The sequence below is a fragment of the Trachemys scripta genome, chromosome 13 (assembly GCF_013100865.1).
Source record: "Trachemys scripta elegans isolate TJP31775 chromosome 13, CAS_Tse_1.0, whole genome shotgun sequence".
In the NCBI taxonomy this organism is placed as follows: domain Eukaryota; kingdom Metazoa; phylum Chordata; order Testudines; family Emydidae; genus Trachemys; species Trachemys scripta.
In genome coordinates, this window is record NC_048310.1 from 38,691,471 (window position 1) to 38,716,141 (window position 24,671).

The 24,671-nt window shown below is 50.7% G+C and overlaps 1 protein-coding gene across 1 annotated transcript in view; it reads right to left on the bottom strand.

The window, feature by feature from the left end:
- Positions 1–2,088: 2,088 nt before the first annotated feature.
- The window catches only part of CFDP1 (craniofacial development protein 1), a 73,874-nt gene continuing 51,291 nt past the window's right edge, over positions 2,089–24,671 (bottom strand). The window contains exons 2-3 of the mRNA XM_034788215.1: positions 12,454–12,612; positions 2,089–2,940 (exon numbers count right to left, since the gene is read on the bottom strand). Of these exons, the coding sequence (XP_034644106.1) occupies positions 2,850–2,940; positions 12,454–12,612 (250 nt within the window). The 3' untranslated portion in view covers positions 2,089–2,849. The remainder of the gene's footprint in view (positions 2,941–12,453; positions 12,613–24,671) is intronic.

Genomic DNA, 24,671 nt, shown 5'->3' on the forward strand with positions numbered 1-24,671 from the left:
TTCAGAACTGGAAAAGCAGGGAGCCTCCAGATTTGGCAGCGGGCCCAGTACTGAGGGCCAGAGATAGGGGTCATGGGATTTGGGAGAGAGGGGGGTTCTGTTTAGAAGGTTTTATGGTTCCCTCTGCGTTCTGTACCATAGAACACATAGTCATAAAGGCTTCTGGCTTTACAGGCGGCAGGACACAAAAAATAATCCCAAGAACAAGTCTGACAACTCTACACAGCATTGCCATCCATGCGGTTTTTCGGTAGCAGCTGGCGGGTGGGATATCCGGGGGCAGGGCAGCGTGATGTGGCATCAAGGTGTTACTGGCTCTCATCTAGGATGACTTGCCCTGCCTATGGCTCCCTGCTCACCACACGCCACCCAGACCTGCATTCCCGGTGGCGGGGTCTGGGAAAGCACGCAGCACTAGCAGAGCCTTGCTCCCACTGACTCCTGTGGGAGGAGAGTTAGGCCAACACAGAGTGCTTTTGAAACCCCCTCCCTCTGTATGCACGGCCTCTGAAAGGACCATGGGACACAATGCATTTGTTACACTCCTTTGATGGCTTCTCCTGAGCTCTACTTCTTGATCCAGCTGTACTCCCCTTCAAAGAGCTACTGGTTTGACTTCCAATGAGGGGAGTGGAGCAGGATAATCGGTCAGAAATATTTGCTGCTTTTCCAATTTTCCCTCCCAAACACATCAGGGCTGAAGCGCATCCCACTCTGCAGCAGGGACACACTGGTCTCACAGTGATCAGCTCTCCAAATGAGTGAATGCTTTCTACCATTGGAGAGGAACTCAGACTCTCTGCCCCTTTGCAACGGCCAAATGCTTTTGCCTCCACCGCTGGCAGACCAGGGCACTGGCCCCTCGCAGGATCAGTTTTTATAGCCCGAGGAGCTATGATTTAGAGATCATTTGTAGAACTTGATTCATTACATTGTCCTTCCTCTCCTGGCACCCGAGCAATTAAACTCAGGGCATCAAGAAGCTTGAGTTACAAGGAAGGGGTGTGAAAATAGCACCCCAAACTCTCCAGCCCATTTACAGAACAATTGTATGGTGTAAGCACCAGAATGGTGCAGGATGCTAGAGAGTCTTTGTCGGCACAAACCCAGGGCGGCTGCATTACCGAGGGGCATAAAGCCAGGAGCGAGCTATGTGAGCCATTCATAATGACTGCGGATCAAATGATTATGCCATAAGACAATGTCGTCTGTATAGGACTTGTATGCAACAGGAAAGAGAGCCTAGAAATCTAGCTGTGGTACTTAGCTGGACCCCTTACACAGTAGCCGAGCACCTCACACCTCCCTGTGAGGTAGAGCGATACTGTCATCGCTGTTCTTCGGATGGGAAACCAAGGCACAGAGAGACTAAGGGTATGTCTACACAGGGCTCTGTCATGGGTTTAAGCACAAGCCGCACCTTCCAACCACACACAAATCCATCTGACGGGGGTCAGCAAGCAGGACCAGCACTAGGGGGGTGGGTCTGAGCCCACATCCTGCTGTGACTCAGGTCCAAGCCCTGTCATTTTGCAGTGTGGATGCAGCTCAAGCCACACACCTGAGTCAGAAGGTCTGCGCAGTGCAGACATGTTAGCACAGCTGTGAGACCCGGGTTTACAGTGCAGTGTGGATGCTCATGCTCAGACTTGGAAACACTGAGTCCAGAAACCCGGGTCCCATGACCTGGGTTTACAGTGCAGTGTAGACATATCCTCAGTGACTTACTCCAAGGCACACAGGAAGGCTGTAGCAGAGCAGAGAACTGAACCCAGGTCCCCTGAACCCTAGGTTAGCACTGTAACCGCTGAGCCATCCTTCCCCTCAATATTAGAGTCCCATATGTGCAGACAGCATCCTGCTGATCTTACAGTGGAGGCACTGCAGCGGGACCCAGCAGAACTGGGTTCACTTTCCGGTTCTGCCCCAGACTCTTTGTTGCACCTTTCACCAGCTCCGCACCTCTGAAATGGTGTCTGCCTTGTCTGCTTCTACTGTAAGCTGCTTGGGGCAGAGACTGCATCTCCCTAAGCGTATGGAGTGCCCAGCCTGGGGCAGAAATGATGAGACACACCAAGCACACGAGAGTGCAGGGATTGACTCCTTTATTAGTATGACCGGCTGGATGTGAGCCCTCCCCCACCTGCCGCCTGCTGTTGCTCTCACCTTCCTGGGGAGACTGAATGGAAACCAGACAGAGGGAGGTTTTCTTGTATAAAAAAAATAAAATCACAAAAACACCCAGACGAGTCAGTCGTGTGGGGGAAGGCCCAGCACGGAGGGGCTGGGACCCAGCTGGGTCCACAGGAAGAGTGGAGCGAAGGGCTACAGTCCGAATTCCACAGCCCGGAGCACCCTCAAAAAGAGGCTTTGTCAGCAAAACTGCTGGGACGTCAGCAGGAGTCCAGTTTGTGCTCAGCGCGTGGGGTGAACCTTGATCCCCTCGTCCGCTTTCCCAGGCTGCCGGGCGCTGGTGCCCTGAGACCACCCACAGGCAGGGCAAGGCCTTATCTTTAGGCAGGAAGTGGGCAGCTCCGGCAGCCCATGCCTGCTCCATCTGATTCCTCTCACTGCCAGCAGCATAAGGGGCTGGGAGAGGGACACTGCCCATTGGGATCATGCCAGTAGAGAGATATGCTACTGCCATCGGCTAGGCAATACTACCCCCAAAGTGCCCTCACCTGCTGACAAACCCCCTCCCTGCCTTTACAGTAAAAGGAAAAACCCCGCAGGACGTACAGGTTGAGTCTTGGAGAGAAAAACTGTTTCTGCGTCTTGTTTTCAGCAGCTGCCAGCCACTGGCCGGTTCTTGGACATGCAGGGAGGAGCGGGATGCCCTCGTGCCAGTCTCACGGCTTGGTCTTGCTCAGTCTGATGTCACGCTCGATTTCAAACTGCCTGTGATCGACACGCTCCAGAAATGCTTTCCTGTCGACATACCTGCAGGGGAGAGGGAGTCCAAGAGAAGCAGGGTCAGCACAGACTTGCCCTGGAGGGATGCTTGGCCTGGAGCCTGTAGCGTGGAACGCTGCCTTGACTGAAACATCCTGGGAGCATCCCAGAGCAACTCCCACATGTCCCCAAGTGGCGAAAGCGAGCAGCTGGGGGCGAGCAGTGTACGCTACACGACAAACCCTCCTGTCTATGTCTTTATCCAGCCTCCATTACTGAGCACTTCGCATTCTCTCCTCACCCCCCCCCGGGAGGCAGGGCAGGCCTGTTCTCCGCATTGTACAGAGGGGGAACTCAAGCACAGCCAGACTAAGTGACTTGCCCAAGGTTGCCCAGGCAATCTGTGGCTGAGCAGGTAACGGACCCCAGTCTACCAACCTAGTGCCCTATCCACGCCCCGCCCCGCCCTCCAGATTATTTCCCCATCTCCTGAAGCTCTCACAGAAGTGCCTGAGAACACTGCCGGGCAGAGACAATGTCTACAAAGCACTTTGCCATTTGTTAATAAGCTGCAGCTGTATTATAATACACTCTGCCACAAACCGTACTACAGCTAGCCTGGGGGCTGCCCTACTCATTAACCTATCGCCGGAGCGAAGCGGGAGCTGTAATTGACTCATCACGCTCATTTGCCTTTTGTTCCACCATGGAACATGTTCAGCGCTCAGCACAAGGTCACTGCACTCAGTATAGGGATGCCAAGACATGCCCAAGCCCCAGGCCACAGAGGAGTGGATTTGCTTAGGTTCTCTCTCATTGCCACCCCAGATATGCCTGGCACACACAGTGGGCATAGAGTGCTAACCACCTGCAGAAAGTCCAGCTCCAAAGCAGTGGTGAAGGCTGCAGCTGAGCCAGCCACACGGCAGTGAGGGGATAAATATCCCAAGCCTCCACCTGGTTTAGAAGCTATTGGCTGGCTGAGCTGGCTCTGTCAGTCCTCTTCCCAGAGCATCTGGCCAGCAAGCAAAGTGGCACAGCTGGCATCCTGGGTGACAGTGAAGGCAGGGACTGAATGGGCTACAGAGGCTAAGCCATTCACTTGCCTCTAGGATGGTCCCTCCAGGACAAGAGGTGGCACATCGGCAGAGGGCTGGGGGTGGGAAGCTCGCTCTGCCACTGCCCCGGCTGTGACTGCTTTCAGACTGCAGGGATACTTGGCTGGCACCCCCCTTTCACAAGCACTCAAGCTGCGATAAAAGATTTCTCTCCCCTCTTCCAGTGACTGGCCAGCATCAGACCTTCCTACTCAGAAGGTTTGGTGAGCAGCTTCTCCAAATGCAGTGCTATCTGGCCTGCCACCAAGCCTGCACACTGGGATGCGTCTTTGCCCCTTCCAGCCCTGCCCCAAAGACAGAAGTGCTGTGCTGCACCCGGGGCTGTCCTACATGGTTCTACCCTGCGCCATCTCATGATGACAGACGCGGGTCAGCTCTGGGTGAATGCTACCGAGGGGTAGCGGTCCAGCGTGCTAGTCCTGGCCTCTCTCCTGGGGGGACCTGCACGCAGAGCCCGCTTCAGTTCACAAGTGCCCAGCAGTTGGGTTGCTTCGTACAAGTTCCTGTTTCTCACCAGTCACAAGCTGCCACTCAGCTTGATCCTCCTCGCAGTGTCTGCTTAGCCAACGCCTGATCCTGGCCTAGCAGAGGGTGGGGGCTGAGAGTCAGGGGTGAGGCGCATGGCACAGCTTGCTGGGTGGGGGTAGGCACCCACACTGGGTGCTGCAGACTATGAACAGGGGTGCACAGCAATGGAGTGTGGGAAAACTTGCAAAAGAGCCCCCGGGCACTGTCTCCACCCTATGCCAATGGCACTAGCCCTTCACTTCCGAGAGAATGACCCTCCAATCCAGCAAACAATTCTGCGGGGCGAAGCTGGGAGGGCTCAGAGCAAAAGAAAAACCAGGGGCACCTGAGAGTGAGCCATTTTGCCCTGACAGAGCTTAACTACTCCTGGGCTGGGCTCTCCACAGCTAAAGAGAGAGGTCAGAGGCCCTTGTGGATCAAGTGCCTGCGAACACTCCAGTAGGCAGGAAGAATGGTGCTGCAATGGCTGCGAGAACTTCTGCTGAGTCAGGCTGGCCCTGGGGTGGGAACGGTACCAGCCGTGGGGTTAGCCAGATGACATGGCACAGAGCTGAGCGAGCCAAGGCGGGGGGGCAGGCCCAATGCAATTCTAGGAGCTTGTCAGACTCTCCCCTGACTGCTGCCCGTGGCTCTGGCGTGCACCTTCTCACCTGAGAGCTGAACAGCAGTGCCAGTCACTGAGCGGGCCAGCCATAGCTTGTGAGGGAGGTTCATGGGGGCCAAGAGTTACCTGGGTGTGGACAGATACTAGAGGCACTTCTAGACCAATCACCCTCACTGGTGTCCACACCCCAACACGGGCACGCCTGGGGGTCAGCATGGCATGTTGGCGTCTGCACTGAGACACCTGGACAAGGGCCACATTTGCAGAGGCAGCTCAGTGGGCTTCACCTCCCCTAAACCACCTCTGGAAAATCAGCTCTATCCAGGTGCCTAACATGAGGCCCCCGTGCCTGGAAATACTGGTGGCAGTGCGGTCTTCCGGCTTAGACATGAACTAACTACCCCTCCCAACCTCCCTGTGAGGTGGGGTTCAGGTTACCCCTTGCTGCCATAGGGTAATGGATACAGAGCAAGGTCCTGCAAGAGTGGGGATTCACACTCAGAGCATCCTGGTTCCTGGTCATGTACCCAGCCAGCTCCATTTCCTGTGATGTGCAACCCCCCCCGGGGGAACGTGCCAGTCCATAATGAAGCACTTGGTTGGCCTGGCTTGGCAGCTCAACGAGAGGCATCGGCTGGGGTTGTCCAGATATGCGTTCTCCACCAGGCTCCTCGCTCTCATCTGCATCTCCTTCCCCCTCCTCTAACGTGTGTGGGAAATGAACGGTGTGAACCCTGCTGCCTTTCTCCCTGGCTTTCTTGGCTGGCCTGCTTAGTTGTAAGCCTAGCTGTGGATCCAGCCTGGCGTATCTGAGCATCTCTGAGCCAGTAACGGATGGGAGGCAGGGCAGCGCTAGCCCCATTCACAGCTAGGGAGGCCCAGGTAGCCTTGCCCCAGGTCACAGAGAGGCGGTGGTGGAACTAGGCACTGAACCGAGGTCTCCCGCTCCAGTGCCCTACACAAGAGTCAAGGTAGCTAAAGAGGGTCAGCAAGTCTCAGAGCCTGGGTCAACTGACTCCAGTATGCCAGGCTCATGCTACTGGGTTAAAAACAGCCGTGTAGATGTTCCTGCACAGACCGGGGCCTGGGTTCTGACACCTGGCAAGGGGAGGGGGGTCTCAGAGACCGAGCAGGAACGGTGACACAGTGATTTTTAGCCCAGCAGCATGAGCCCGAGTCAGTTTGGGTGGGGTGAGAGTTTGCAGAGTAGATGTTCCCGGAGCTGGAATAATAGAATCATAGATTAGGGTTGGAAGAGACCTCACAAGGTATCTAGTCCAACCTCCTCCTCAAAGCAGGACCAACACCAACTAAATCATCCCAGCCAAGCTTTGTCAAGCTGGGCCTTAAAAACCTCTGAGGATGGAGATTCCACCACCTTCCTAGGTAACAAATTCCCATGCTTCACCACCCTCCTAGTGAAATAGTTTTTCCTAATATCCAACCTAGACCTCCCCCACTGCAACTTGAGACCATTGTTCCTTGTTCTGTCATCTGCCACCACTGAGAACAGCCGAGCTCCATCCTCTTTGGAACCCCCCTTCAGGTAGTTGAAGGCTGTTATCAAATCCCCCTTCACTCTTCTCTTCTGCAGTCTAAATAACCCCAGTTCCCTCAGCCTCTCCTCGTAAGTCATGTGTTCCAGCCCCCTGATCATTTTTGTTGCCCTCTACTGGACTCTCTCCAATTTGTCCACATCCTTTCTGTAGTGAGGGGCCCAAAACTGGACGCAATACTCCAGATGTGGCCTCACCAGTGCCGAATAGAGGGGAATAATCACTTCCCTCAATCTGCTGGCAGTGCTCCTACTAATGCAGCCCAATATGCCGTTAGCCTTCTCGGCAACAAGGGGCACACTGCCGACTCATATCCAGCTTCTCGTCCACTGTAATCCCCAGGTCCTTTTCTGCAGAACTGCTGCTTAGCCAGTCGGTCCCCAGGCTGTAGCGGTGCATGGGATTCTTCCTTCCGAAGTGGAGGACTCTGCACTTGTCCTTGTTGAACCTCATCAGATTTCTTTTGGCCCAATCCTCTAATTTGTCCAGGTCACTCTGGACCCTATCCCTACCCTCCAGCATATCTACCACTCCTCCCAGCTTAGTGTCATCTGCAAACTTGCTGAGGGTGCAATTCATCCCATCATCCAGATCATTAATAAAGATGTTGAACAAAACCGGCCCCAGGAATGACCCTGGGGTACTCTGCTTGATACCAGCTGCCAACTAGACATTGAGCCATTGATCACTACCTGTTGAGCCCGACGATCTAGCCAGCTTTCTATCCACCTTATAGTCCATTCATCCAATCCATACTTTTTTAACTTGCTGGCAAGAATACTGTGGGAGACCAAATCAAAAACTTTGCTAAAGTCAAGATATATCATGTCCACTGTTTTCCACATATCCACAGAGCCAGTTATCTCATCATAGAAGTGAATCAGGTAGGTCGCCCTTGGTGAATCCATGTTGACTGCTCCTGATCACCTTCCTCTTCTCCAAGTGCTTCAAAATGGTTTCCTTGAGGACCTGCACCATGATTTTTCTAGGGACTGATGTGAGGCTGACCAGTCTGTAGTTTCCCGGGTTCTCCTTCTTCCCTTTTTAAAAGATGGACACTATATTTGACTTTTTCAATCATCCGGGACCTCCCCCGATCGCCACGAGTTTACGAAGATAATGTCCAATGGCTCTGCAATCACATCAGCCAATTCCCTCAGCACCCTCACTCATGCATTAGATCTTGACCTATGGAGTTGTGCACGTCCAGCTTTTCTAAATAGTCCGTAACCTGTTCTTTCACCACTGAGGGCTGCTCAACTCCTTCCCATATTGTGTTGCCCAGTGCAGCAGTCTGGGAGCTGACCTTGTCTGTGAAGATGGAGGCAAAAAAAGCATTGACTACTTCAGCTTTTTCCACATCATCTGTCACTAGGTTGCCTCCCCCATTCAGTAAGGGTTCCACACTTTCCCTGACCTTTTTCTTGTTGCTAACATACCTGTAGAAACCCTTCTTGTTTCCCTTCACATCCCTTGCTAGCTGCAACTCCAGATGTGTTTTGGTCTTCCTGATTACACCCCTGCATGTTCGAGCAATATTTTTATACTCCTCCCTAGTCATCTGTCCAATTTTCCACATCTTGTACGCTTCCTTTTTGTGTTTAAGCTCACCAAAGATTTCACTGTTAAGCCAAGCTGGTCGCCTACCATATTTGCTATTCTTTCTGCACACCGGGATGGTTTGTTCCTGCGCCCTCAATAAGGCTTCTTTAAAAAACGGCCAGCTCTCCTGGACTCTTTTCCCCATATATTATCCTATTCCTTCTTGTGCAGCAGCAGGATTGATTAGAATAGTCCAAACAGTCGCACCCGTAGACACCTAATGAAAGCTATGGGACTGTGCATCGGTCACTCAGCGCAGCAGTGGGCCTGAGAACCCTTTGGGAACTGTCAGCCCAGCCTGACTCTGATTCCGGACTAAGTTTGCATGGCTGGCAGCGAGGGGGGAAAAAAAAAAGCCAACACGTTGCCTGTAAACAGAACACGTCTGATCTGGAGTCTCTGAAAGATGAACACGGAACCCCACACACCCATTTGTCCACAGCTGCTTTTTGGAGCATATGCATGCAAAACAAGAAACTACAGGAACTAACAGCTCCCAGCCTGCCACAGTGCAAGTTGGGCAAAGACCTCAGAGCAGGAATACAATGAGATATAGCGCTGGAAACTCACAATGACACAGAATTACTCATTCTAGGGAAGGGTTGTTTTTAAAAAAAAAATAACCTACATTGCCCAATTCATTATTAGCTATAAATAACCTGCAATAATGGAAGTGGGGTAACTATGAGCTATCTCAGATGAAGGTACATTTGCTGTAAAAGAAGTCTCTGCTAATGAGGAGAGCTGATAGTTCCCTTTGGGAGGATTTTTACTGGCACTTTGGGTCCCCTGCCAGTCATTTGCAATCACACAGTGTGACAGCCCCAGTTTTGACTGGGACATGGAGAGGAGAAGAGATTTAGTGCAGATCCCCCGCTGGAGTTGCCCTACATAACATGGCACAGTTAAGAAGCTGTGCCACACGTTCAAGTTTCTAAAATATGATAGAGCGACAGATTTACAGCAAAAGAGATGTCTCCTCCCCCACTCCGTCTCAATGTCTCCTTTTCAAAAGCAGGACAGGCCCACAGGATCTGACAGAATTTGGGTTGCACACAAACCCAGATTCCATTGCTGATAAAAAAATAAACCCATGGATTGAAAATTGATGACGAGGGGAGGAAAGAGACAAGGGCAAGTTAGTTGTAGCCAGAGGGTACCATTTGTCCCCTTTAGCTTTGGGATTACAGCAGCCCATGCTGCGGAGGGCAGAACAAACTGTGTTATGAAAGGGCACATCTTCACTACCAGCCGGATTGGTGGGTAGTGATTGCTCTATCAGGGATCGATTTATCGCGTCTAGAGTAGACGTGATAAAATCGATCCCTGATCGCTCTGCCGTTGATTCCGGAACTCCACCGCAGTGAGAGGCGGCAGTGGAGTTGGCAGGGGAGCAGCAGCGGTCAATTCGCCGCCGTCCCCACAGCCAAGTAAGTCGACCTAAAATACACAACTTCAGCTACGCTATTTGCGTAGCTGAAGTTGCGTATCTTAGGTCGACCCCCCCCGCCGCCCATAGTGTAGACCTAGCCTCAGCCAGAACATGAGTGCTGATGGAGCAACTTCTAACATCTTGAGAAAGCAAGCGAAGGACCAAGGTGCTGCCCTGAGATGTGAATAGCGACTTTGACAAGTCGCTGTTTTTTCTAAAGGAAGAATTTCTTCCCCCTGGCCATAAGACATACGATTACTATTTCTATAGCGTCTCGGGTTTGTCAGATGCTTAACAATCTGAGCCTTGGCTTGCCATGGGTGACTGGCTGCTTTCCTAACCATCTTCAGTTTCACAGCGAGATCTACAGAGCCTGCCCATGCGACAAATGGCAGCAGAAAGATTTGTAAAAGACACGTGAAGCATGGTTCATCAGCGCCAGGCAGGCACCAGGTACAGGCACCATTCCTTATCCTAATTGTTCTTGTTCGGATTTTTATAATGAGACATGTCAATTACTACCCACTGAATTGTGGACAAAGGCCACTTGACAAATATCTGAGGGGATGGAGAGGATAGTAAAAGAAAAATTGGCTCATAGAAAATGGCCGGGTCACAAAAGCAGCCAATGAAAATGGTGTTTGCGTGATCTCATGGTGCCAGGCTAACAGCTGCAGTTTCACCACCTTACCCCTCCATCATTTACTAGTAGCTTTGGCTCACTTATATGCTTGGACTCCCTGCCTTTCTGCCTTGGAGGTGAATGTGATTAAAGGTGAGCCGGTTGTCTGGCGACCCCCTGATGTTACGCATTTGACTAGTATCGATTTTTTTTAAAGAAGAGTCCCGTGTTTTCATGGCACCATGTTTCTCTTCTGTGTAATGACAAAGCCACCTGCTGATAGCTCAGTGGACCTGAGATCTGCTTGGGCAGTTAATAAGCAAGGCTAGAACCAAGCAATTAAAGAGGCTGAAGGATCTTCATGATTTCCCATAAGATTCTTTGTCCCCATGCTGCTAAACTAGTATATTTAATGCAATGATACTGAAACTGCAGGGGCCCTGGTCAGCCTGGATGTAAGCAGGTGCAGCGTCACTGCAGTCAATGGAGCTGAGCTACTCCCACATACACCAAGGATGCATTTCTGGGTAAGAAGAATGTCTAAGGGTTGATAGAAGGTTGCAGAGCCTTTCATTTTATGCCATTGGTTTGAATACAGCCAGATCAATAGCAGCCTAAAGTCCTGATGGCTGCTCAGTTGTCCATGTGAAATGAATTCTCAGGTGGGTTGTTAGTCCAGCTCCTGGTAAAAAAGTGTCCACCGCATGGACACTGGCACTACTAGAGGCAGCTACAGAGAGCTCAAAGGCTGATGGGCATGGAGATTCAACTTCCATCTATATCCTCTTGAAGGCAAGACCCTGCAAAGCCAAGCTAAGGGACGCTGGCACTGCTTGTTGTCTACCCATTCTGGGGAGCGGAGCCCATCAGAGAGCAGAGGGATCTGGCACAGACTTGCTTGCAGACATCTGTCACTCCTGGTGATGCTGACATATGCCATCTGAACTGTAAGCCTTCCTCAGAGGGGCTTTTCCCCAGAGAAGAAGTCCAGCTCTGAGCACTAACGGAGTTCGCTGCATTGAGGTGACTCATCAGGTCTTGCACAAAAGCCCCTTCCCCATCCTGGTCTAACATCACCAAAGCCTGATAAATAAGCATCTTAACCTGGAGGGCCAGATCCACAGCTGGTGTAAATCAATGCAGCTCCTTTGACTTATTCTGGCTTGATGGAGTGCCACCCACCCACCCCCATCCTGCTCTATTGGCACCCACCTGTCTATGCTGGAGAGGCCAACAGGGCAGATCTAATAGGATGAATGGTACATTAGAGGCCAGGCAGCAAAGAGAAAAGACAAGGGTAATAAAATATCCATTTGAAACAGAAAATCAGATTTGTGGAGCACTGAGGCTGCGAGGTCTCCTGCAGGCAAAGCGTAAGAACAGCTTAGCATAGGGTTACATTTTATGAGCAGTCCACTAAGCTGGGGAGATTTTCCCATAGACTAGAGAAGCATTTGGGGGGGGGGGAAGCTATGTCTGATCTTATTTCCCTTACCCACGGCGCGTGTTATGAACTGTTTTATCTACAGCACTGCTACTTACTATTATGACGCCTCCGTTAACTGCATTGGAGTGAGCACTGCTAGACACACACAATCAATACACAACGCTGTCATAAACAGCAATACGCTCTGACAGCTGTTCTGCATTTGTATGTATCTGTACTGAAGAGGAGGAAAGCCTGAGGAGGCTGTATGGTGCCCCTGGGTGATGTTAAGAAGGAAAAAAATGTGCCTATGAAAGTGGAATATTTTAGAGCAAGCAGTAAAGGGGGCCACCATCTTTCGTCAGTAGATTGCTGGACTGGCTACTCAAAGAACCTGGTCAAGCTGCATTTCCACCCTATCAGGAGCCATGCCAGCCAGAATCCATAAGGGTGGGCCTGAAAATCCTGCTGACGGCTTAGAGGACTGTGGGAGCGCTCAGGATAGCCAGACATCCTTCAACAGTCTATTCCTAGGACCCTTAGAGAGAGATCATCTGGTGAGCTCTCAACAGCTGCCTAGTGCTTTGGGGTTCGGTTACTTTTCTGCAGGAAGTGACAGGTTTCCTGGGTGCTTGGCAGACCCCAACTGCTACTAAATAAAGCCCTGTCTTACCCTTCTTTCCCTCGGTTGAAGATGGCCAGATCTTCCCCGATCCCCTCCTCCTCCTTGAAGTTCTCCCAGTCCAGTTTGGATTTCTCCAGCGTGCTCATCTTCTGCTTTTTGGAGCCAATCTTTCCCAGGAGGCAGCTCATGCCACTTGACCTCTTCACCCTGACAGAGACGACGAAACAGACACTCATTATTTACTGGGAGAAGACGTCATTACTGTGACGTCGCAAGTCTATATGGTTTTATAAAAATATGCTAATGCGTGAATATAATGTAACTGGAATATACTTCATGCAAAAGGTCTCTTGTAAGGTATCATTACACAGCTTATAATCTACTGAGTGTGATCATCCTATTTGTATAAATGTACCACTCTTGTATCTGAAACTAGAAATATGAAATATAACTCTGAGGGCCTATTGTAATTATGCAAAGTCTGGGCCATTAATGATGGTTTGGAATCTTGATTACTCCCATTAACCAGGACAATTGACTGCAAATGGCTCTGTTTTACCTGTAAGTCTTCCTGTATACTTACTTGTGTGCTGGCAAGTAGGCAATTAAGTCTTGCACATGTGATCACGTCACCTGAACTATATGTTCTATATGCATCCGAAGAAGTGAGCTGTAGCCCACGAAAGCTTATGCTCTAATAAATTTGTTAGTCTCTAAGGTGCCACAAGTACTTCTGTTCTTTTTGCGGATACAGACTAACTCGGCTGCTACTCTGAAACCTGTCACCTGAACTAGAATCCATCTTTAACCTGGTGTCTTTCCATTGAGAAGGAGGGGTGGGAACCCAGAGAGGGACAAAGGATTCCTGCCTTATGCAAAAGATATATAAAGGATGGAACAGATGAAAGGGGAGAGGAGCCATCATGAAGAATCCCCAAGCTACCACCTGAGCTGGAACAAGAGCTGTACCAGGGGAAAGAATTGTGCCCAGACCTGAAAGGTGTCCAGTCTGAGGAAAAAACTTACTGAAGCATCTCTGAGGGTGAGATTATCTGTATTCAGTTTGATTAGACATTGATTTGCCCGTTTTATTTTATTTTGCGTGGTGGCTTACTTTGTTCTGTCTGTTACTACTTGGAACCACTTAAATCCCACTTTCTGTATTTAATAAAATCACTTTTTACTTATTAACTCAGAGTATGTATTAATACCTGGGGGAGCAAACAACTGTGCATATCTCTCTATCAGTGTTATAGAGGGCGAACAATTTATGAGTTTACCCTGTATAAGCTTTATACAGGGTAAAACGGATTTATTTGGGTTTAGACCCCATTGGGAGTTGGGCATCTGAGTGTTAAAGGCAGGAACACTTCTGTTAGCTGCTTTCAGGTAAACCTGCAGCTTTGGGGCAAGTAATTCAGACCCTGGTCTGTGTTGGAGTAGACGGGTGTGTCTGGCTCAGCAAGGCAGGGTACTGGAGTCCTGAGCTGGCAGGAAAAGCAGGGGTAGAAGTAGTCTTGGCACATCGAGTGGCAGCTCCCAAGAGGGTTTCTGTGATCCAACCCGTCACAATTACCACCTCAAATCAAAACAGAGATGAGAAATGCTGTGTGTGAAACAGGTGGCCCCAGCTAAGGAGAACTGTTTCCTTTGCTCAGATCAACCCCATGCGTCAGAGACACTCCAGCCAACAAGCCACATTTCCTGGAGCCTCTCATCCCATGGGCAGAAGCTCTTTGAGGTGAAAAGAGCTTCTGCCCTGCAAGCTCACAATGCACAGCAAACATCAAGGAGGGGAGGGGCGGGCTCAGCTTGGCTCCTTACCCTGCTTTAAGGGGCTAATGGTATTAGGAGACCCATACACAACCTGGGGCAGACACAGAGCTTAAGAGTCCCCTTCTAATACATGAGGGTAAATGAAAAAGCAGGGTCTGTTGATTTGTGAGGAGCAGGGGGGAAAGAAAAACATGGAGACTGGGATGCCCTTTGAGGCTTCCACAGCAGTGGCACTCACAGTGGCCTGAATCATATCAGCCATAGCCACCTCTGCTGGTCACGTAAGTACAACAAAGGGGAAGCATGGGGGAAGGGATAGCTCAGTGGTTTGAGCATTGGCCTGCTAAACCCAGGGTTATGAGTTCAATCCTTGAGGGGGGCATTTAGGGATCTGGGGCAAAATCCGTACTTGGTCTTGCTAGTGAAGGCAGGGGGCTGGACTCAATGACCTTTCAGGGTCCCTTCCAGTTCTATGAGATAGGTATAGCTCCATATATAACAATACTAGGAAGGAGCAGCTGGCCAGCTCCCTGTAAACCAGTGATCTCCTCCTGGGTGCCCCCTTGTGGCCTCATGGCAGCCCTGCAAGTGGCCCCTCACTTCAGTTTCCTTTTGAGACCCCAGTAAGTCCATGGAAGCAGATCAACATAGTTTATTAACAATAAATACATAGTGCAGATAGTCCCGAAGTATAATCTATATCACCCCAGTGCAAGCAGTCCTTGTTCTCACCATACTCCAGGGTCTTCCATCACAGATAGGCTCCTTATGCATCCTCTTCCACCCCAGCCCTTCCTTTTAGGGTGCAACCCCACTCGACCTTGCAGGAACTCCCGCAGCCTCTCCCCTGGGAGAGCAGCTTTACCAGGGAAGCATCCCTCCACCCCCAGCCCTCTCACGGTTATTCTGGGCCAGCTCTCCAGCAAGGAGACATCAGCTGGTCAGCTCCTCTGCTGCTCCCCCTTCCTTCAGCCCTCTCTGGGCCTCTCCAGCTCAGAGCCAACCAGCATCTACTTCTGTTGCTTCTCTGGTCCTGGCTCTCTGGCTTGAGGACATCAGCCAGCTAACTCCTCTTGCTGTTCCCCTGCCTTCAGCCTTCTCCCAGGAGCTGTCTTGTCTCTCTGGCAGCTCTCATCTCCTGCCTACCCTTTTTATAATCCCCCAGGTGCTGCCTTGCCCTCTTAATTGGCTCAACTAGGTGCACCTACAATGGAGCAGGAGAGCTTAGCCCAGATACACGAGGGGAGGGATAGCTCAGTGGTTGGAGCATTGGTCTGCTAAACCCAGGGTTGTGAGTTCAGTCCTTGAGGGGGGCCATTTAGGGATCTGGGGCAAAAATCTGTCTGGGGATTGGTCCTGCTTTGAGCAGGGGGTTGAACTAGATGACCTCCTGAGGTCCCTTCCAACCCTGATATTCTATGAATTGCCAGCCATCCTGTTACACTTCTTGTGATGCACTATTGCCACCGCAACAAGAACTCCCCACTAGACCTCTAGACTAGCATGGGCTTAATAGAGAGGGTGAAAACATTTATTACTTTCCCCCACCAGAACACTAGAGGCTTGGATAATATGGTGTTGGAAGCAGCAGGAATTCCCGGTCAGCCAGGCAAAACTCACCCTCCATGCTCTCATCAACACATCAGCACCTCTGACTCTGCCCCCTGGGATCCTAGACCATGGCTTGCCTCAGGCTGGATCTCTGGGATCTCAGAGGTGTCTGATGGACATAAGCAAGCCAATGTGTATGGTTATGAGCAGAGGACACCTTCCCACAGACACCGGATCTGTTCCTGATGCGAGATGGTTAGTCCACCATGCTGTACCAGCAGAGGCACCCAAAGCATCTATCCAACAAGGGAAAGTTGCGCTGCTGGTTTGGCTTAGAAAATTCTGAAAAGCTTCCTGGTTGAATCAATTGTGGGAAATTCTGATCCAATCCCAAGTGTGAGTTATCCAGGATTCTTTGTGAAACGGTCTCTACTGGGTTCTCTCTCGCTCTCATGCTTCCTGGTGCTCCCTTCCCCCTGTATGTTACAGGAGGGGGTGCAGCAGGTGTTCTTCAGAGTCCAGCAAGGCCCAGCCCCTTGCTGGCGTCCAGCGGAGAGCAGCTGTTACAGCAGTGAACAGTGAAGAAAAAAAACAAGAAATCACAAATCTGTTTCTTCTCTCTCCTCTTCTTGGTAGTCCATCGAATCCGATGATGACAAATCTGTGCAGATCATCACAGATGTTGTGATGATGTTTGATGATTTGCACAGGACCTGTGCGTGAAAGCTTTTGAGTGGTAGAGCCGTTGCATGGGAGCAATCCCACTCTCTCAACCTTAGAAGCCAGACACCAATGGTACGAAAAATCGTCACAACTGGTAACTTCTTTGGTTGCAGTGGCTGGCCTTGACGTCTTTCGTGCCTCATCAAGTCCTTCGCTTTCCACAAAGCGTTGCAGAACCGCCTTCTTGGCCGTTGGATCTTAGTGATCTCTTTCGCCCAGTCCGCTGGAGCTGACGTCGCATGCGGGGTCACAAATCTGTGACTCTTGGGATAAAACACTAACCTTGGTGACCAACATCATCCCCATTGTCCAGGGGAAACCAAGGCACCAAACAGGGAATAACCTGCCCTAGGTCATAAAGGGAACAGGTCTCCTAATTCCCATTCCCTTGCTCTGTACCACCAGGCCTCATTCTCTCTCTTGGCAGATTAAAGATCTGTCAGCATATCATAACTCCACTGGCTGTGAGTTGTCAGTCTCATAGCATGGGGCAATATAGCAGAAAGCACTCCCACCTGTTCAATGCAAAAAGGAGCTGAAATTCAAACCCAAGCAGTGCTGCACAGTGTGGCCCCACCACCTCCAGTCTGGGCTGGGAAATACACCTATGGTGTGAATGAGCCAGGCCAACAGGCTCAGTGTCAGAAGCAGTCAATCCTTGAAGCCAGGAATGGCAATGCATGCTCATGTTAACCCAGCCTGCAATCGTCAGCACCCCAACCCTGTTGCACTCCTTATTTAAAAGCATTCTCCAGTCCTTCATTTCTGCACAGTTGTGAAAAGCCTGAGAGGAAACAATTTGCTTTCCAGAGCAATGGGAGTGGGATGGAGGGGGGTGCAGTGCATGCAAGAGATTGCTCCGATCCACACTGAACACCCAAACTCAAGCATATGCTTCATGTGCGTTGCTGTTCCTTGGGAAAGCATCCAAATTTGTCCTTATCAGTTTTTGTTTCCCTAATTTGCAAGCTTCTGAAGAAAAATAACTCAATAGTTTCTATGAGACTAAATTAGGAATATGGATTTTTACAGGCTTCAGCCAGAAGACTCTCAAGACAAGCACAGCTCGCCACAGTACTTGCCATTTCCTGACACTGACACTGGCTGGTCTATTGGGGAGCAATGGTGCTCGGGGATCTGAATCCGGATCAGACTGCGTTTGCACGACAGCTACGGCATGTGAAGGACAGGCTCACTGTGGCAGGTGTGCATTAGAGGCCACTCCTGTTCAGACTGGTCTGGTCCACGGTAGGTGAGCTGCCCCCCGGTTCTCCTTGTCCATCGCTAGGGTACCATTTCGGCAGCAGATGCTTTTCACCTTGGATGGACACTGCTCGGTCCTTGATTGTTTTGTTCTCTCTTTCCAGCCCCAAGTCTCCTCAATGACCCATGCAGCTACTGGCAGTACTGGGGAGCCCAACCTGCACCTTCCTGAAGGCCTCCTTTTCCCCTTCCCCCTCTCATTACACAGACCCCAGATTGCTACAATTCTCCTCCCATGTGGGAGGGCCTAGTTCATTTTGCCTTGATTGGCCAGCCAGGTGTCCCAGTGGAGCACAGCCAGACTAACCCTGGCCTCTGGCGCGGAGTACAGTGGCTCCACTGAGCCCTCATCCTCAGCTGGCTTGAGGAACGAGAAACCAAGGACCGGTCAAACCTGGGGGAGGAGCACACAGTGTAATCCTTCTCACCACAGAGCCCACCAGCCTCCATGTACGTGCCAATGGGACTGGGCTGAATGCACTGTGAAGGAAGGCACCCAGAGCAGGCAGTCAAATCCCTACCAGGAATACATCCCAGCTGAAAAGCTTCTATCCACTTCATAACACGCACTCTTCTACTCTTAATAACCAACCTCGCTCTTACCGCCAGAGACTCAGAGCCTGCTCCCTTCTGACCCGTCTCAGTCTCTACCTTTGCAGTTTTCAAAGTACTGCAGACGTCTGTACAGATGAAAGAGACTGTAGGAGTTTTGGGAGGAGGATTTGGCAGATTGGGTTCTGGTACCTGCAAAGGCACAGGATACAGTTTGGGGCTGCAGCTGGATGTTTTGGCTTAAATGACCAGCAGTGACAGACTTGACATGTCAAACTGAGTCAATGATGCATCGAGGTGTATGGAGCAACCATTGTTTCGGGCTGCCTCAGGAAGACAGCTCTGCACCAGTTCACATTCAGTCCAGTTTGAAAGTTATCTTGACAACCATGCGGGCTTACAAGCACTATCATTAAATGGAAGCACAATTCCACAGCAAATTGAATCCTGGAACTCACTGGGTGCTGTCTAACTGGGCTGATGGCTCAGTTCTGAGCCCAGCTTAAAGCAGGGACATGAACACTAACATTCCCATTACTGGAAACATTCCTGAGCAAAGCTACAGTATTCTCCTATGTCTCTAGGGTGCCGCTGTACCTTTCTGGATGCCTCTGACATCATGCAAAAAAACCTTCCCACAGGAATACAAGGGCAAAGGAAGCAGCTACTGGCACTCTGCTTGCAAGAGAGAACACCCAGGAGCACACGATTGTGAGTTTGCCTTGCAGAAGTGCCAATTCTAATATCAGATGTCTGCTTAAATAGTGGAAAAAAAACCACAAGATGACAAAATAAGAGGAAAAGAAACAAACAAAAAATATTGGGCTAGTGCCCCCCACAGCATTCCCTGAACTAAATACAACTGAGTAACTCTGTATTCACACACAGCAGCTTGATACATTGAATCATGAGAATGCTTTAAACCCCTTGCTCCTGCACAAACGAAGGGAAGAATGTACATAAACACACATGCATTCCGTAGGACAGGAGGTAACTCGAGGGTGCATAGAAACATGGATACCATGGCAACGGGCGTGAGCTGAAGAACAAAGGGCTGGTCCACACTAACCCCCCACTTCGAACTAAGATACGCAACTTCAGCTACGTTATTCACGTAGCTGAAGTTGAACTATCTTAGTTCGAACTTACCGCAGGTCCATAGGCGGCAGGCAGGCTCCCCTGTCAACTCCGCGTACTCCTCTCGCGGAGCAGGAGTACCGGCGTCGACGGCGAGCACTTCCGGGATCGATCCCAGAAGATTGATTGCTTACCGCCGGACCCGGAGGTAAGTATAGACGTACCCCTAGACAGACAGATGTTTCCAATCACCTTAGTCTCATTATTTGATTCTGCTCATCGGTGCTAGGCAGGCAGCCACGTGCAAGTTGGACAGGGTATGAGACAGGAGATGGTACATGCCAAGAGGTGTCCAGTTATTGTGATTTGTTACATGCTGATGTGCTAGGTTCTGACCAAGGTGCACAGTGAACATGCTCACTGCCCCAGCAGCTTACAAGACAAGATGCATCGCGAGACCCAGCTTATTTTTTAAGTCTTCTTCTCTTCTCATTTCTAGAATGGGATGCAAAGGCAAGATTAGAGTTAACACGATGCTATGCATATGTGTAACTTGCTGGACCAATATTTAGTACAATTTCACCTGCCTTTGAAGTGGGAACTGGATGGAAAGGGTGTCTGTAAATTCCTCTGTCTTCTTTGGAAATGTTCTGTCCCTCGTACGTCCTCAGTGACACATCACAGATATCACTACACCGCTGAGAACAATCAGCCACCAGAAGGTACTACTTTCTCTTCCCTGCCCATTCTTCAGCAGGTGGGCAACTACAGTGAAATCCAGCTGGGGGTTCTCTTGATGCAGACACCTAAGAAGCCTGTCTGAGATGACTTTCCCCTAATTCTGATCAATTGCAGCAGGCCGTTTAGTGCTCCAGATGCACGGCCCACAGCAACACAGCTTGGGATATGTTCGCCTTAAAGCATCAAATGCCTGCCCCATCCAACTTCCATCCATTTCCAAGAGCGGAGGGGGTCAAAAAGAAATGGATCTGGGCTGGAGAGATGAGGACACTACTGGCTCTGCAGGTCGGGCGAGGGCACTGATTGGGGAAAGCAGCTTTTCATCTCCTTGTCCCCACCCCATGGGAATTCCTGGCCATTCCCCTGCCATGATGTGCAGCCCACGTCCCACCAAGCAGGGTGTTTTTTGGAGTGGGAAAGTGAAGGGCTGTGGACAGGTGGCAGAGAACATCACAGGAACAAAACTCCTGCGGGAGCCACATGCCACGCGTGGTGCAGGGGGCTGAGAGAGAGCACACGGGAACAAGGACTCTGTAAAAGGCCCTGTCCTTGGCAGGATCTGGGAATAACCAAGGAAGAGCAAAACCCAGAGCTATAGCAGTAAATGCTACTGGAAGGCAGATAAAACCTCATGCTTCGGGGCATAAGTCAAGCACTTTAAGCACTAGGATGAAACCATCAGGGGAGGCAGATCTTCCCACATCTGCCTACTGAGGGGCTTCTTGCATCTTCCTGTTCAGCACCTGGTGCCGACCACACTGGAGATGGGATGCTGGTGAGCTGGGCTGGGGGTCCGAGGCAAGCTGGCTACTCCTATGTTCCTTGCGACTGGGTATGCAGGAGATGCCGTTGGACGGAGTCAGTCACCATTCTGAAGGACACATGTGAGATCTTCTCGCTCTGTGCAGCAGCTTTGAACTCCCAAAATAAATCCAACAGCAAACCCCCACAGTGGATGGGAGCTGTTGAGCTTGTGCCAAAATGGAGTAACTGAAGGCCATTAAAGTCTAATTAGGGAGTCGTACGGCATTATATGACTTGTCGGTTTGAACAGCAGGAAAAGGGGATAGATTAGCTGCGTCGTGTGCCAAGTTGAGGAATTTATTACTCTTTTTATAGTCATTAAGGGTATCTGCTGTGGCATCTTTAATCATTCTTACACTTAACGGAGAGAAGGCAATTTGCTTAGGTGCAAAGGGATCATTCCATGTCTGCGTGGATTCCTGGGATCATCGTCATGACAGCAGAATAATAATCACCTACTTAGTTAGACAAGCCCTAACTTTCCATGCTTAAAACCCGGAGAGACAGTGCAGTCCCGATCCAGCAATCAGATTCGTGTAAGGAAACTCAGGTTGGTTCTGCCTGGATGTAAGGGGCCATCTGCTCACAGCCAACTGCAAGCCCTTCGGGGCGGAGGTTGGGTCTCCCAGTGTGTTTGTGCCCAGCACAGTGTGGGATCCTGATCCCTGGTAGGACGTCTAGGAACTATCACAGTGCAAATAGTAAACAATAGTGATAACACTACGCTCTGCGTTACAAGGGCGTACTGATCTGCGGCAAGGCCGATCCCAGGCATTCAAAAATCATGAGCTTGTCTCAGAAATCCCACAGTTTGAAGAAAAGTACATTTGGGGTTCCTTTTGTTTGCCTTTAAGTTTCCACCAGCACCGGGGATGAAATGGAATGAAAGCTGCTCGGCAATCAATTCCCAATCCCTGCCCAGTTTCCAGTTGCTCCGAGGCTGAGTTGGGATCTTGGGACACTTTGGCTCAGCCCCCATCCCCTTCTCCCCACTGTGCATCACATGGTGGGTTACGCTCCTAAAACCAGGCAGGATCTCTTCTGGCCTGCAGCAATGCAGATGACGAAGGGCTTGCTGGCCTTCGATTCATAAGCAGCAAACCCTGGATGATAAAATCTGATGCTGCTGAAACTTGGCCAGTGCGGGGCTGCCAAGTGACACTTCCCTGCCCCCCTCGATGCTCAAATTGGGAGAAGCAGCATAATCAGATGCACCTGAGAGGAATTGTTAGTGATGTGCATAGACAAACTATTCACAGGCCAAGACTCGGCCTTCTTCCTCCTTTCAAGAAGTGGTAATTAAGCATAGCTGCTAGTAACCCACCTATAATTGTATTTTTGTCAATTAACATCTTGTGAATGAATAAGTGGCCGCTGCAGTGTGGGAGAGCCCGCGCAGGCATCCAGTTTATTTTACAGCTGCTGGTTCCTGCAGGGTGCCAAGTGTGCCACAGCGGCTGAAGAACGGAGAAGAACATAAGATGACAAAACTAGACATTTTTCTTTGAACCCGCTTTAGGAGAGATCTTTGTGCTGCTGCATCCTCAGCGATTTGGAGAAGCCCATCAAGCCCTAGCAAGTCTTTAAAAGCGCGGCATTGCCCTGGCAAAGAGAGCAAGAGAGCCAATGGGGAATTACACTCTGTGTCAGAACACAGTGCAATCCTTCTAGCTCACCTGAGACACGGTTGGCCGAGCCAGGTTGGTTCACTGGATGCCACTGGAAGGGTGGGCGGGGGTTTCCGAGGACTCGGGTGAAGTCGCGTGAATCCATGTTATGAAGCATGGAGCCACAGTGGTTTTGTTAAAATCCCATTATAATTATAGACCTGTTGTCCATGTGTTTTTCACCAGCTTCCTCCCAGCACAAGACCTGTCCAGCCCCACACCAAGTGTTTTGGGAGCTATCCCTCTCCATCCCACATGCAGAGGGAGCACAAGATAAAACATAGGATTTGGGAAGCAGCACAGGTGTGTACATATTCACCCTAGACCAATGCAGCTCTAGCCTATGGCCTCCTTCATACCTCTGACAGTCGCTCCACCATGGGCCCTCTTCCAGCTCACCAGGACTTTCCTATAAGCACATAATGGAGCACACCAGCATGGGATGCTGTTGAGCTACATTCAGCTCAGGCCCTAGGGTTGCACTTTGATACCAAGGTGATGGGCACCTTACATCCCCCACAAAGCACTCCCAGGCTCCTCTCCACCTCCTGCAGCAGAAAGAACACTGCATCCCTCCCTAGCACCTTCAATCGAAGATGTCCAGGCGTGGCTAGACTGACGGTTGCGGTGTAAATCTCCCAGCTCCACTGTGATGGAGGGTTTTCTCCCCTTTTCACACAGGGCAGAACTGCCCAGAGAGATTCAGTGATTTTCCCAAGGTCACCAAGGGAACCTGTGCCAGAGCCAGCCACAGAACCTCCCCCTGGCCCTGTGCCATTCTGTACCCACAAGACCCCCGGAAGTGAGTTTACCTGGAGATTTACCACTAAAAATGCTGGTTTGTAACTGCGCTCTAAACTTGGCTTTCAGGGGAAGGTGCGGGCCAAGTTCCCATTTTTTAAGAAAACACTTCAATCAAGTAATTCTAGGGGTCAGTTTTGTAACAGTCGAGGCAGTGAGAGAGCTGTAACAGGCAGGAGCGTGGCGCTACCCAGGCACAAGAGAGGGCATCCCACCCTCAGTTCCCCGTTTGCTGTGGACAGCACGCTGCACAATTCAAGCCCTCCCAGAAGACCCGTTACCTTGCTGTTGCATGGGATGGTAGGCACATGACTCTTGGGGAAATGCAAGGGGACTGCACAGCTCAAGGCTTTGCAGAGTCCCAACCATGAGAAACCTGACCCCAAACTGCCAGATTAACCCGTTTCCTGCTGGCTGCTTGTGGGGCAGAGGAAGGCTTTGAAGGCATCCCATATTGATGGTCTATACAGGGACATTGGCAATCAAAAGTGAAGGGGAGCAACGGGACGGCACTTTGCGCCACATCACAGCTACGTCAGGCGGCTCCACAGAGGCTGTGTGTATTATCAGCCCTTAGACCCGCTGCTACGCTCCTCACCAGCCCTCCGCCGAACTAGTGTCTGCAATGTTATTCCCATGCAGTGCAGCCAAGGAAGCTGTGTGCCTGGTCTCCACACACTGAGGTACTTGCCAATGGCACAGACCAGTTTGATGAAGTGCAGTCACTTGCCTTTTCTCCCCCTTAGCTTTGACAGAGCAGGCTTGTCCCAGTACTTGCTACAGAGCACCTCTGCGGGAGCAGTGGCGGAGAGAGGCTCTGTTCCCTGGCTCTCTCACAGATGCAGGTACGCCAGGCGATGGCAGGCCATCTGTGATCAGCGGAACAAGCAGGCAATCCCTAAATGTGGGGGGAAAGGTGGGCGAGGCGAGGAACGACTTCATTTTGCAAGGAGAAGGGCGCCGAGGGGTTAATAAATAGAAATATTTGTGCCTAGCAGGGGCTGCTGTGAAGCTGAATAGTTTCCTTAACTGCAGGAAATGGTTCTCATTAGACACTAACCACAGCTGGGCAAGCTATGCAGCCAGTAAATACTTTCTCTGTCCTAAATAGAAGATTCTTACCCAATGCATCACAGACCACCAAGCCCACCCCCTCCTGTCCCAGGACAATGCGCCTGCGTGTGAGAGGCAGTCTCAGCAACACCACAAAGAGAGAAGTTGTGTAGAAATCCTCAGTTCTGGCTCACAGCCTAGACACCAGCGCCGGTTCTTGGTTGGCGATGTCTCTGAATCCGCCTCTTTCAAATGGAG